This window comes from Papaver somniferum, unplaced genomic scaffold (genome assembly GCF_003573695.1).
Source record: "Papaver somniferum cultivar HN1 unplaced genomic scaffold, ASM357369v1 unplaced-scaffold_114, whole genome shotgun sequence".
In the NCBI taxonomy this organism is placed as follows: domain Eukaryota; kingdom Viridiplantae; phylum Streptophyta; class Magnoliopsida; order Ranunculales; family Papaveraceae; genus Papaver; species Papaver somniferum.
This window is the reverse complement of record NW_020620381.1, coordinates 4896688-4909783: the sequence shown is the minus strand read 5'-3', so window position 1 is coordinate 4909783 and position 13096 is coordinate 4896688. Positions and strand designations below refer to the sequence as shown.

Below are 13096 nucleotides of genomic sequence, written 5' to 3'. Positions count from 1 at the left end.
TTTTTTTGTTTATAAACATGCAGGGGCACAATTCATTATTTGTATATCTCTTCCCAATCAAATAATCACTTAGACGGGTATACCACATCTGTCCGGATTGCTTTAATCTATAAAGTGAGCGTTCCAACTGAACTGCAAATGCACTCCGTGGTTTATAGTTACTTGTTTTGGGCAGTGGAAGTCCATTTGGAACTTTCATGAATATCTCTGTATCAAGATCCCCATAGAGATATGCGGTAACCACATCCATAAGTTGAATTTCAAGTCTTTCTGAAACTACTAAGCTGACTAAGTAATGGAACGTTATGACGTCCATTACAGCGGAGTACGTTTCTTCGTAATCAATCCCAGGGCGTTGTGAGAAACCTTGCACCACAAGGAGAGCCTTATATCTCAAGATTTCGTTCTTCTCATTAAGCTTTCTTGCAAATACCCATTTATGTCCTACAGGCTTTACACCTGGTGGGGTTAGCACTGCCGCACCAAATACCTGTCTTTTTACCAGTGAATCTAGTTCTTTCCGGATTGCGTCTCTCTATTGAGGCCAATCTACTCTCTTTTGGCATTCGGAAATAGAGCGTGGTTCGATATCATCGTGCTCGATAATCTCTCGAGCAACTGTATATGCGAATATATCATCAATATGCGTGGAAGATCTTTCCATCAACGCATATGCATTTTCACAATCCATAGAGATTTCTTTGTTCTCTGGAATCAATTCAAACTTCGGGGCGTCCCCCAGTAATGATTCATGGAAATAACTGTAATCATAGATAATCTCATGAGATGGATTATTTGTATTGATGATATATGGATCGGTTTGTGCCTTACTCGTCCTTTTCTTCCTTGGATGAGTATCGATCGAACCAAGTGGTCTCCCCCTCTTCCTCTTGGGGGCCACGGCCTCAACTATACTTCCGCCAAATGCAGCCTTGGTATCTAAGGTACCTTTTCCCTTGTCGGGAATTTCCAACCTTGCAGGCACGTTTGCAGCTGGTATATGTGATCTCGTCACTTTAGCGATATCAGTAAATGCATCAGGCATTGAATTTACCACATTCTGAAGATCGATAATTATTTTTACTTCACTTTCACATTGTGGAGTGCGGGGATCAAGATGAGACAACGTGGCAACATACCACGACAATTCCTATCGTTCCCTATGGAAGTCCTTTTCCATACCTCCCCCTAACGACGGGAAGGTTGTCTCATCAAAGTGACAATCCTCAAATCTAGCGGTAAAAAGATCGCCTGCCAAAGGTTCTAAGTAGCAGATAATTGTTGAGGATTCGTATCCAACATAAATACCTACTCGTCTTTGTGGACCCATCTTAGTACGTTGTGGGGGCGTAATAGGCACGTATACAGCACAACCAAATATGCGTAATTGTGAAATATCAGGCTCATATCCATTTACCAACTGGTATGCAGAAAATGGTTGGCTAGAAGTGGGTCTAAAACGAATAAGTAATGTTGCATGAAATATGACGTACCCTCAGGCAGTAATAGGCAGGTTGGAACGCATAACCAATACCCTAGCTATCATATGTAACCTTTTGATGGTAGCTTCTGCGAGACCATTTTGAGTATGTACATGGGTTACTGAATGCTCTACGTCAATTCCATTATACATACAGAAATCATCAAATCCTTTATATGTAAATTCTACAGCATTATCAAGTCTGGTAGACTTGATTGGATGATCAGGGTGGTGAGCCCTTAGTCTATAATTTGTTCTAGGAGATTTGCAAATGCTGCATTTTTTGTGGATAATAATGCAACGTGTGGCCAACGGGTCGAAGCATCAACCAGAACCATAAAATACCTGAATGGTCCGCATTCTGTATGTATAGGTCCACAAATTTCACCTTGTATTCTTTGTAAAAATGAAATATTTTGTTTGGTATCTTTAGCATAGGATGGTCTCGATCTTGTCTTTGCCAAAGAACAAGCTTTGCTGAATGAGCGATGTGCCTTCGATAAGGACATCGAAGAAGAATGGGACACGGGGTGCGCTTCGATTACTTTGGAAGACGAAGGTTGCGCTTCTCTTGCTTTAGAAGGCATATATTGTGCATCATTTACTTTAGAAAGCACATTTTACTCTGCATTGTAACAATCTGTTTACCCATTTTCTTTTTCATTCGAAAGAACAGATGTCCATGTGAGTTCTTCAAAACACAGATCATCATATCACGACATGGATGCCCTAGTCGATCGTGCCAAAGCTTATATAAGTCACTGGCCAACAGTTCATTGTTGGTAACAACATGAGATTCAATAATCCTAATAGTAGTGACATACAATCCACTATATTGACTCATTAGTTTCTCTAAAATGCGGTTCCTTCCGTATTCATTAGAGGTCATGTATATGTACTCAATTCCATTTTCACAGTGAGTTTCCAAGTGATAACCATTTGCACGGATATCCTTGAAACTCAACAAAGTGCGGTGAGCTCTTGGTGCATATAGAGCTTCTATGACTTTTACATTGTGCCGTTTGACAACAAGAATTGGGAAGTACCTCTCCCAATGATTACTTGTGATGATCTAATCATCGTAGTCACAGATGTATTATAAGGACCAAAACTAACAAATAATTATCTATTTCGTAGGATAGTGTGGGTGGTTGCACTATCATATAGACATTCAATTTCTCTTTGAGACATTCCTACAAGTACATTAGGTAGGAAGGTTATCAAAATGAACAATTTATCTCATTTTCTTTAGAGAAATTTGTTCCATTAGAATGGCGTCCTTTCCGTTATAATATACATGCTAAAAACAATAGATTATCATAAAGAAAGTAAAATTCTATTAAGCATGATAGAAAACAAGTACTCATAGATAATCCACACACATAACATAAAGATGCTAAGAATATGTTTAGCAACACCACCACCTACTCAAACCATTAAACAAACGGTAGAATAAGAAAAAATAAAGTACCTCAAAGCAACTATCAACCTATTAAAACAACGAAGACTAGAAAGCAAAGAAACAAGCAACTAAATGTTTAGGCCCAGGAAAAGTCAGGAACATCCATTATTGGGGCAAAATCCTCGTTTCCCAGGAAATCTGAGATTGTGAGGTTAGTGTCAGGGGTAACAGTATTTTCTTCTACGTAGTTAGCCTCTTGTTCGATAGCTTCCCGGTACTTTTTTTAACTTGCAGCAACATTGGCGCTAGCCTTGCAATGCTTGTACCAATGTTTGGTGGATCCACACTTAAAACAAGGTGCACTTCCATCTGCAGCCTTTTTAGTGGCGGGATTCATAGGGGTTTTATTGAACTTAGGATTACTACCACTATGGCCAGAAGTTCCTTCTCTGTGCTAAACATTAGATTGACCATTTCGACCTCGACCTTGATTATATCCCTTGCGTCCTCTTCCACGAGAGGTGTTATCTCCACGTGGGTATGGATCATGTGGATGTGAATCAGAATGTCGAGCCCTCTTTCTTTTGGGGCCCTTCCCTTTGTTGACCTTGCTATGGTTAGCTTCGGGAACTTTCTTTTTCCCGACAACTCTGGCATTGTTGTTGACAAGGATCTCATTGTGCCTTTCATCCACTTGCAGTAAGTTTATCAACCTACTAAATGTGCTGATTCTTTTGTTATCTACCTCTAAACGATACTGGTTTGCTAGTATCATGGAAGAGGTAGGAAAGGTCAATAGGTTTTCTGAATCATTTCCTCATCAGTAAGTTTCTTTCCAGAAAAGTCCATATGGGCCTGAATTTGCAGCATGTCTTTTTGGAAATCATTCACTTTTACATAATCGAGAAACCGGATTTCGTTCCACAAGACGTTCAATTGTGGTATTAAGGAATCATGAATGTTCCCAAACCGACTATCGAGAGCATCCCATAACTCCTTTGGTGTCTTCAAGTGATGATAACCCCAACGCAGGTTAGGATTGATATGCCTCTTGCGGAACATAAGAGCATTAGTTTTTTCTTTCTCAGTTGCCGGAGCAGCGTCGGCAGATGGCTTGATAGTGGAGGTGAAGTCCTTTGCCACAAAGGTAATTTCCACATCTGCTACCCAACGGTGGTACTCAAGTTCTGTTGAGTCCAAAAGTTCGAATTCTGGTCGAATTGGGTCCATCTACATATACAAAATAAATGACATTAATATGGTGCTCAAGTCCTTCTGAGTCCACGACAAATCCCAGTATCATTTTCCCGTGACCAAATTTCTTTATGGTTGTGTGGGTAATACAGATATGTCATACAGTCCAATCTTTGATCATAACCCAGCCCACAAAATTAATTAACCAAACTTCTTATGGTTTTTAACAAGGGAACTCTGTTTGCAAACCAAATTTCTTTATGGTTTAAAAAATTCCAAAAAATTCAATAATAAGGTTGACAAAAGAGTCAACTGAAAATAGGTATGCTAAAATAATAACTACAGGCCCATTTATCATTTATATAACATATAAAATTATTGGAATTTAAGTCGCAATTCGTTTGCATATTTAGTAACAAACCATTTGCGGGATAAAAATAAATTTTGGTTAATATTTATGAAATGCATGAGTAATATTAAAATATTATAACATTTATATAGCATATAAAAAAATAGTATAACATACTAAAAAAAATGTGTACGGTAAATTATAATAATTGGTGGGAATAACATCATGGATGCATACATATATGATGAATAATTGATAAAAAAAAATAAAATACTAGAATATTCATGATTTAAAGGAAAAATAATTAATATACATATATATGCATCATGGGTATAATATATTTTCTAACAATTAGAATGAAATGATATGCTTAAAAATATCTATAAATGTACCATTTTCTTTTTTTTTTTCTAAGTAAAACAAACTTTTTGTGTATCACATGATATTATGTAAGAAAAGTAGAGACAAAAACGTCACTTTCAAGTGATAAAGAAACAAAATGACTATTAGAAAGTAAGCTAGTAGAAATCACATGGATTTTTTTTATTTTTTATTATTTTATTTTTTTTATAAACAAAATAAATAGTATAAGCATGTGATAATAAAGTTTCAAAAAAACTAAGGGGATTAAATATACCTTCTTTTGGAATTTTTTTTTTTTTTTACACGTTATCGTGTTGATAACGTGTAAAAGGGGGGACAAAATAAGAGACAAAACATGAAAGGAGACAAAGTGTGAAAGGAGAAGAAGAAGAATCAGGTGTATTTTCTCATTAACATTTACTCATTAACTACATGAGATGGAGACAAAGTAGGAGGACATGTGTTGAGTAACATTTAAGAAGTGCTGCATGTGTCTATCAAAGCCCATGCATAATGACACATGTGGGTGGTCAACCATACCACCAATAACAATCCTACAACAAAGATGTGCTTTTAATGAAGATTGAAGTAAATTGTTATGGTCACTTTGGATTAACAGATTAATCCAATTAGGCCCGTTAACACACCATTATACTTTAGCTACTTGTGATCAAGCATACTCAGCCGGAGAGTTTGCAGGATCATTTGCATCTCTATAAATATGAGTGTAAGACCAAAATTCAAAATATGACAAAATAAATGAAATGTTTCTTATTATGCTACTTGTAGTCCATCTTACTGAAGTTATATGACCCTAGATAGCTCTTACAACATTCAGGAAGTCTCCTTCCAAATGTAGTCTCCTAATTCCACGCTCTTTACACTCACAATCTCCACTTTTTATAGGTAAGTCTACAGTTATGTCTTTTAAGAAATCAAGTTAACATTTGAACTTGAACACTGGCAAGGTATTAATCTACACAGGTAGAACTACTATGGCTATGGCAGTTCTAAATGAAGTACCTATGTATCAAATGAGCACTTTTAAGATGCCAAAAAAACTTCTTAGACAGCTTGATGCTCTACAAAGGAAGTTCTGGTGGGGGGTTTAAAAGTAATAGAGGATTGAATTTAATTTCCTTGAGTAATATGTGCATCTCTAAAGATTTAAGTGGTTTAGACTTTAGAGATTTGGAAAAACTTAACCATGCTCTTCTTACAAAACTAGCTTGGAGAATATGTCAAAAGAGTGATCATCTGCCGACTAGAATTCTTAAAGCCAATTACTTCAAAAAAGAAGACTTCTTACACTTAACTGAAGAAAGGAAGAACTCTTCATGGATTTAGTAAGGCATTGAGTTGGGTCTATCTATTCTACAGAGTAATTATTTTATTGAAGTGAACAATGGGAAAGGTACTAAAATCTGGATGGATAGATGGATTACTGGCTTAGACATCAAGGTAGAACCCCTTCATCCTTCACATCTTCAGTATGTCTTTGTTAGTGAGTTAATCATCACATGTACCAATACTTGGAATATATCTCTTCTCAACATGTTATTCACACCATAGAATGTGGAGAAAATTAAGAAGATGCAATTATTTGTTCATGAAGATGATTGCAAATGGGTACCTTCTAGAGATGGCAACTTCTCAGTCAAGTCTGCGTAGAACAAAATTATGGAAGTCAAAGTTCAACAACAAATTTCCTTAAATGTGATTCCTACTGCAGTCTGGAAATCTCTCTGGAAGATGAAGCTACCACATCGTGTCAAAATTTTCATCTGGAAGTGCCTAAAAGGAATAGTTCCAGCAAGACTGCGACTAGCTCAAGCAATGCACGATATGGAGACACACTGTGATATCTGCAAACATGATGAAGAAACTTTATATCATCTGTTGATTAATTGTTCTCATGACAAAGCTATTTGGAGAACTCTTAATATCAACATAGATCAAATCTCAGTTAATTGTTAGTCAGTTCAAGAATGGATAATTTCTTGGTTTCAGGATGTATAAAACACAGGATTAGAAGATATGGAGAGATGACGTGAATTACTAATGGTTGGTTGCTGGATTATTTGGAAAGAAAGATACGATTGCGTCTTCCAGGATAAATCTCTAAACCCTATTAATACAACAAATAGGACTCAGTATCAACTTCTTAGTTTTAACAACTCTACGCATGTTAGTTTAACTGACACTGCAATTTCAGAATCTAGGTCTGCATCACATGATATAATAGTTCAAAACCATGTGTTTAATAATCAGTCAGAATGCTCCGACACTTTTCAAGTTTTTATAGATGTTTCATTTGATCATAATAATAATGACTGTGGTACGGATGTTGTCTTGTACAATTAATCAGGAGAATGCACATGTGTCAAAGGAACCTATGCAGCATGGAGTAGTTGATGCTGAAGCGGGAGAGTGCATGTAAATCTGGAAGGACTACAATGGGTTCATGCTATGGAGTTGGACAGAATTCATATTATTGCTGATGCGGAAGTGGTGGTCAACGCCGTCAATAATAATTCTGTTTCTGTGAGATGGGAAAATAGAAAAAATTTGAGAGATATTAAATCTCTGCTAAGTTCTTTTAAATTTGCTAAAGTTAGTTATGTAAGAAGAAATGTTAATCTTTTAGCAGACTCGATTTCTAAGTTTATCAGGAAGATAAATCAGTTCTTGAAGAATTTGACTGCAATACATTGCAAATAGATACATTTTTAAACAGGTTTATGATCTGATGATGATTAAATAATAAAATTCTAGTTATCTAAAAAATGTATTATTTGGTATTAACCTCGAAATCTTAAAATTTCCTTAAGTCTTGTCTTTTGGTATTCATGTTTTGAAGTCCATATATTAATTGTTTGTTGGACCATTATACATAGTTATTTTAATATTATTACGTTAAAAAGAAAATCATATTTCATATATATATATACATGTGGATTTAGAATAATATATAATACAAAATAGGATGGGTTTTTGAGTTTGGACAGATGGATAATATTTTGAGAGGCAAACAAGTGATCCGACCATCCAGTCTCACCCCCAACAAAAGACATCTACCGGATGTGGTGTTTGTATCCTCCTTCCATTATGGAAGTATTAATAACCCTCTTAATTAGTTCCTCATTAATTAAATAAATAAATTCACCATTAAGAAAGTAAACTCAGAAAATAAATGTTACAACCATAGAAAAAAAATGACGCATATCTTTAAAAAGACAACTTAGCCATCTTTTAACAACTGCAAAACACAAATAACTATCCTTTTTAAAGATACTAAAATAATTTTGATTATACTCATTGTGCAAAGGGAAAAATGAAAAAATAAAAATAATAATTTTCATCGTACTCATCGTACAAATGCAACAATGAGTAACGAATATATATATATATATATATATATCCGAAAATGACTCACCAAAATTTTAATCTCACGCCATAGGCCTGATTTTAATTTTAGCAATCGAATGAGCTTATTTTCATCATCCTGCAAAAAAAAAAAAAAACAAATAACATCAGAGTCATTTAACCAAAGAAAGAAACAGTCGTTTTGAGAAAAACCACTTCTAGATTCCAAATGATGGACACAGTCGTTTTTAGTGATATCACTTCTTTTCCTGTCAGTGTTTTAACTTCCATTTTCCACTAGTGATGACTGAGATATTTTTCCTAAGGATAAGAAGGGGTATGGCACACGAGTAATTCCCGTGACTGAAAAATGAGAACTGTTTTCAGGTGTTTGATGCCACACGCGTAAGCGATATGCGTGAAAAAAAATAGTTGCTAATAGCAACTAAGCGACAGCAGCTGCGAAATGCCACATCAGGAGGCTGTTGCGAATATTTAGCAACATCAATTCGCAACAGCTACATTTCCGTTGCGAATTTGAGTTGCTAAACCCACATTTGGTGTAGTGAAAAAAAAGCAAAAAATCATGAAAAATAGAGATAACACATATACATATATATAAACTAAACGGTGAAACGAACTGTCACCAATGTTCATGCCATATAACAATTGATTCCAAAAAACCGAAGAATCAAACTTATGAGCTTCCATGCCATTTACACGCTTGCTACAATAAAATTTAATGGAAACGTTTAATTTTTTCTAATGGAATCAATTTTCTTTCTCTTTTTTGGTGATCCACAACACAAACAAAAATAAAAGAATCTCAAAAGGGAAACGTTACAAAAAAAAATCCATCATAATTGGGGCTAAAATTTAGGCCATGCACCTATACAACTCACTTTTTTCCTCTTTTAAAATTTAAGGCTAATTCCGAAAAAATTTTATTACTTTGGATCCTCTATTTACTCCCACATCATCATTTATTTGCTTCAAAAAAAAAAGAAAAAAAAAATCCTCTCATGATTAAGAGAATCATAAATAAGTTAAAATCGTCCATGCTCTAAGGTCTACAACTCTTCATGCAACGAAACAGTTACTCCTTTATGACTAGCACATAACAAGACATTCCAAAAGAAAAGACGTCCAAAAAATTGAATGATGTCACTAATTACAATTATCAATGAATCGTGTTTAAATAGAGGAATGTATTTCTTCAACCACGCACATTCGCTCATTTCCAACTCATTCACTCATTCCCAACTTATTGCTTTGTGAAAATTTTGGCTTAATTAGAATATCAACATGTCAAATTATTTTTGTTATGTTATGCCTGATAGCTAAGGAATTAAACCTAAAACTATGGTTATATTTACACCTGCAAGTGCACAGGATCTAAAGTATAAAATGAATAAGCAGGGGTTTGTCCACAGGGACTTGGAGGGAGCTATTGTTGTTTTCCTAAATTTCCTAACTAATTTCCTAAACTAAGTGACAGTGGGAATGAAGGTGTATGGAAATGGATGAGAATTCCCTTCACCTAGCTAGTTCATCTAGGTTAAGTTTTTGTCTTATGTCTAGTTAACTAACCTTACAGCCTTATCTAACCCCTAGCATTGGTTGTCTGTTTAAAACACAGCCAATCACAGACTAACTAGGCAGTGGCTTACTAACTAATGTAGCTGATTAACCCCTTAGAGCCACCACTGACCCCTAGCATTAGTGGTCTTCTTACAGCACCACTAATCACAAGTCAGTTGGGCTTTTAGGAATCTAACTAGCCTAAGCTATTTTGAGTTCAACAAAAACTAACCTAATGGCTAACCATAATGGCTTAAGAGTCCTCTCACCCTAGTGGTGGATTTAGAACATAAATAACATTTGAAGATAACAATAAAATGAATTAGGCAGTAATTGAACTTGGAATTGAAAGTGAAACAAAGAACTGAACATAAAAAAAAAACTACACAGTTGGGGAACTGGCTAGTCCAATTCTCCCAATTTTTGACACTGGCTAGTCCAGCATGCCTTTCTACACCACACCCATTCTCTATTTATAGTCCACAACACTCAATTTTCCTAAATACCTAATTCCCCCAAAATTAGGGTTTGTTCTTCCCCAAATTACACAAAATAGAAATTAGGTTGTCTCAATTACCTAATCCATCGTGATAGTCGCAACCCATGATGCCAATTCTCTTTCTCTGCCTCTCCATAGCCTTGTTGTCCTCGATTGATGACATGCAATCACTTTCACCAATTCCACACGTCACTGAGGTCGTGTGATGTTGATGAAGGGATTGAAAATCATCATGGATAGTTGGTGGTGAAGGTGATGGTGATTCTGCAGAGGGAGGTGAGGGAGATGATGGAGCAGGTGGTGGCAGAGGTGGTGTTCTGGTGGTGGAAGGACATGGTGTCTCTGCAGAGGTGAGGGGGTGGAAGAGAAAATGAGGTCGATGGAGAGGAAGGAGGGGATGTTTGGTTGAGGTTAAATGATTCGGTTTCTAGGGTGTTAGGCGGGATATCAAGGTTCGATGTCCAGCGAAGGTAAGCCACTGGATGCGAAGATGGTAAGTGGATCTAACGGTGAGATAGGAGCATATAGGAGCGACCGTCGGATAAAGGAATACAACAAAAAGGACGGTGAAGATTAGAGTTAGGTGCTGAAGTGTTAAGCGGAAGTATCAAGATTTGATGCGCATGCAAAAGAAGCGACCGTAGGATCTAAATGTGATCTAATCTGAAGGCTTGGAATTTAGGCACTATGGTGTTTGACAAGAACCTCGGATTTTGATGAACATTAATGAATCGACCATTGAATTATAAGATGGATCCAATCTGACGGCTACAAAAGAATGGGTTTGGGTTTTGGAGTTCTGGGCTTGGAAAATGGGTTTAATTTTGGGAAATAAGTTTGGGCTTGGGATATGTTGAGCCCACTTCTTCTTTAAGAACAAATCTCTTCCTTATTAAGCCCACTTTCTAGCCTTTGGTCTTGCACACAATATTCTTCGCGGTTTCCTTGTGTAATTCTTCCGGCTTTTCACCACTCTTCAGCTCTTTTCCGCTCCGCAAGTCATCCAGACTTTATTTATTACCTAAAAATACAAAATTAATTAATAAAAATATTTATTCTTGAAAACAATGAAAATACAGAATATGGGATAAAATGTAGAATTAATGCATAAAAGATGAGTTAAATGCCAACAAAAAGGGATAAAAATATACAATATTTGGCACTCATCAATGCCCCCCTCATTTTGTATGTTTGTAGGAAGAAACCAGAAGTCAAAAAAAAATAAATTCAAGTTTAACTTATGTTCATTACAAAAAGATTATGTTTAGTGAGAAATTATATTGCTATGAAAGCCTTTTTTTTGTCCCTAAAAATTATTTGTGATGGAAAAAAATTTGTCTCTTTGTGGTCGGTAAATCCCCGTCAGGAAAAGCATTCGCCGACTAAAAAGTCAGTCCATCACAAAAAGCAATTTTAACGATAATTTTTTTTATCACTGAAAAGAGACTTTAGTAATTGAATTCCCTAATTACTCTTCAATCAACTACACTTTAAACCAACTTTAAATGAGTCCCATTTATGGCCATTTTTTTTGTCAAATGGAACCTAGCTAACACAATTTGCAAATTTGATAAAAAGATTTTTAAACTTTTCCGTGTGCAATTCGATTTGGTACGTTGGATCAAATGACTTAAAAACAAGGAATTCAATGTAAGCCGGTCATCTAATGAGGATTTCAAATATGATTTCCGCGTGTAGATTCAATGTGATGACTCTAAGGATTTCCATCCAGTACAATCACCGACGACATCACCACCAGCAACATAGCAACCACCTCCACTACCACCGCCATCACCAGATCCACAACAACACCACCTCTGCCACCATTACCCTAACCATCACAACCACAACATTACCACCTCCGCGCCATCACCATACCGCTATCATAGCACACAACGGCACCACCTCTTTCACCTCCAGCCCCATCACCAATTTATACAGTACTTTCTTAATCAGCTATTTCTGATTCTATCACAACCAACTCCCTCCACCACCACTATCAGTGGCGGATCCACCGTGAAGCAAGGGTGTGCAATTGCGACAAAAAAGCTCCACTAAGATCCCTTGGTTATCCAAGCCCACAAATATCTGCTCCCACTCAAGCCCAATTCAGCCAAACCACATAATCTTCACGTAGGATTTGCTTTAACCAAAAACATAGAATTCTTAACTACCTCAACATACACACATCTCCAGAATCCAACATCAGAGTTTATAAGTAAAAAAGAAACGTTCTTGAACTACTTGTGATCCCCCCCCCCCCCCTTTTGGGTAATGTTTTTGTACAAGAATCTATATGCAAATTGTTAGTAATTAAGATTAGGGTTCCTGTCAATGGATAAAAAAAATTGGGTAGAAATTTTTGTTGTGTGTTATTTTGTTTGCTGCCCATGTCTCGAAATTCTGGATTCGCCGCTGAGAGTCACCACCACCACTACGAGCATCACCAAAAGAAGTTCTGTCTGAATTACAATAGTGTCGTGCCCATTAGTATGAAATGCCCGAAAGTTAAATGATATCCTTTTAACAGTTTTATAGTAACGTGTTTCATTTTTTTTCTTCGATCGGCCCTCCCTACCATGAAAGCGAGGTTCTAGTTTATATTAAATTTCCAGGTACATAAATTTTTATATGTGAAATTCAACCTAACAAGATTTTGAAATCTAATTACATCTATGAAGACTTGGAAATTTAATTGGGGAGATGAAACACTAAGTCGCATATGGAATAACATCTCGGTTGCTATATGCTGTTGTATATAGAAAGAGCGAAATGCAAGAACCTTCGATAACAAAAGCAAGCCTCATTAGAGATATCAAATTACAAGCGTTCTTTTGGGACGAATCGAATACAGAATGTTAG

At 36.2% G+C, this 13096-nt stretch overlaps 1 protein-coding gene across 1 annotated transcript; it reads right to left on the bottom strand.

Moving 5' to 3' along the window:
• Window positions 1–3674: 3674 nt before the first annotated feature.
• LOC113328887 lies at window positions 3675–8445 on the bottom strand. The gene is made up of 3 exons (XM_026575878.1): window positions 8416–8445; window positions 8225–8293; window positions 3675–4112 (listed from the first exon to the last, which is right to left on the bottom strand). The coding sequence occupies exons 1-3, from the start codon at window positions 8443–8445 to the stop codon at window positions 3675–3677; spliced, it is 537 nt and encodes a 178-aa protein (XP_026431663.1).
• Between the last annotated feature and the right edge of the window lie 4651 nt (window positions 8446–13096).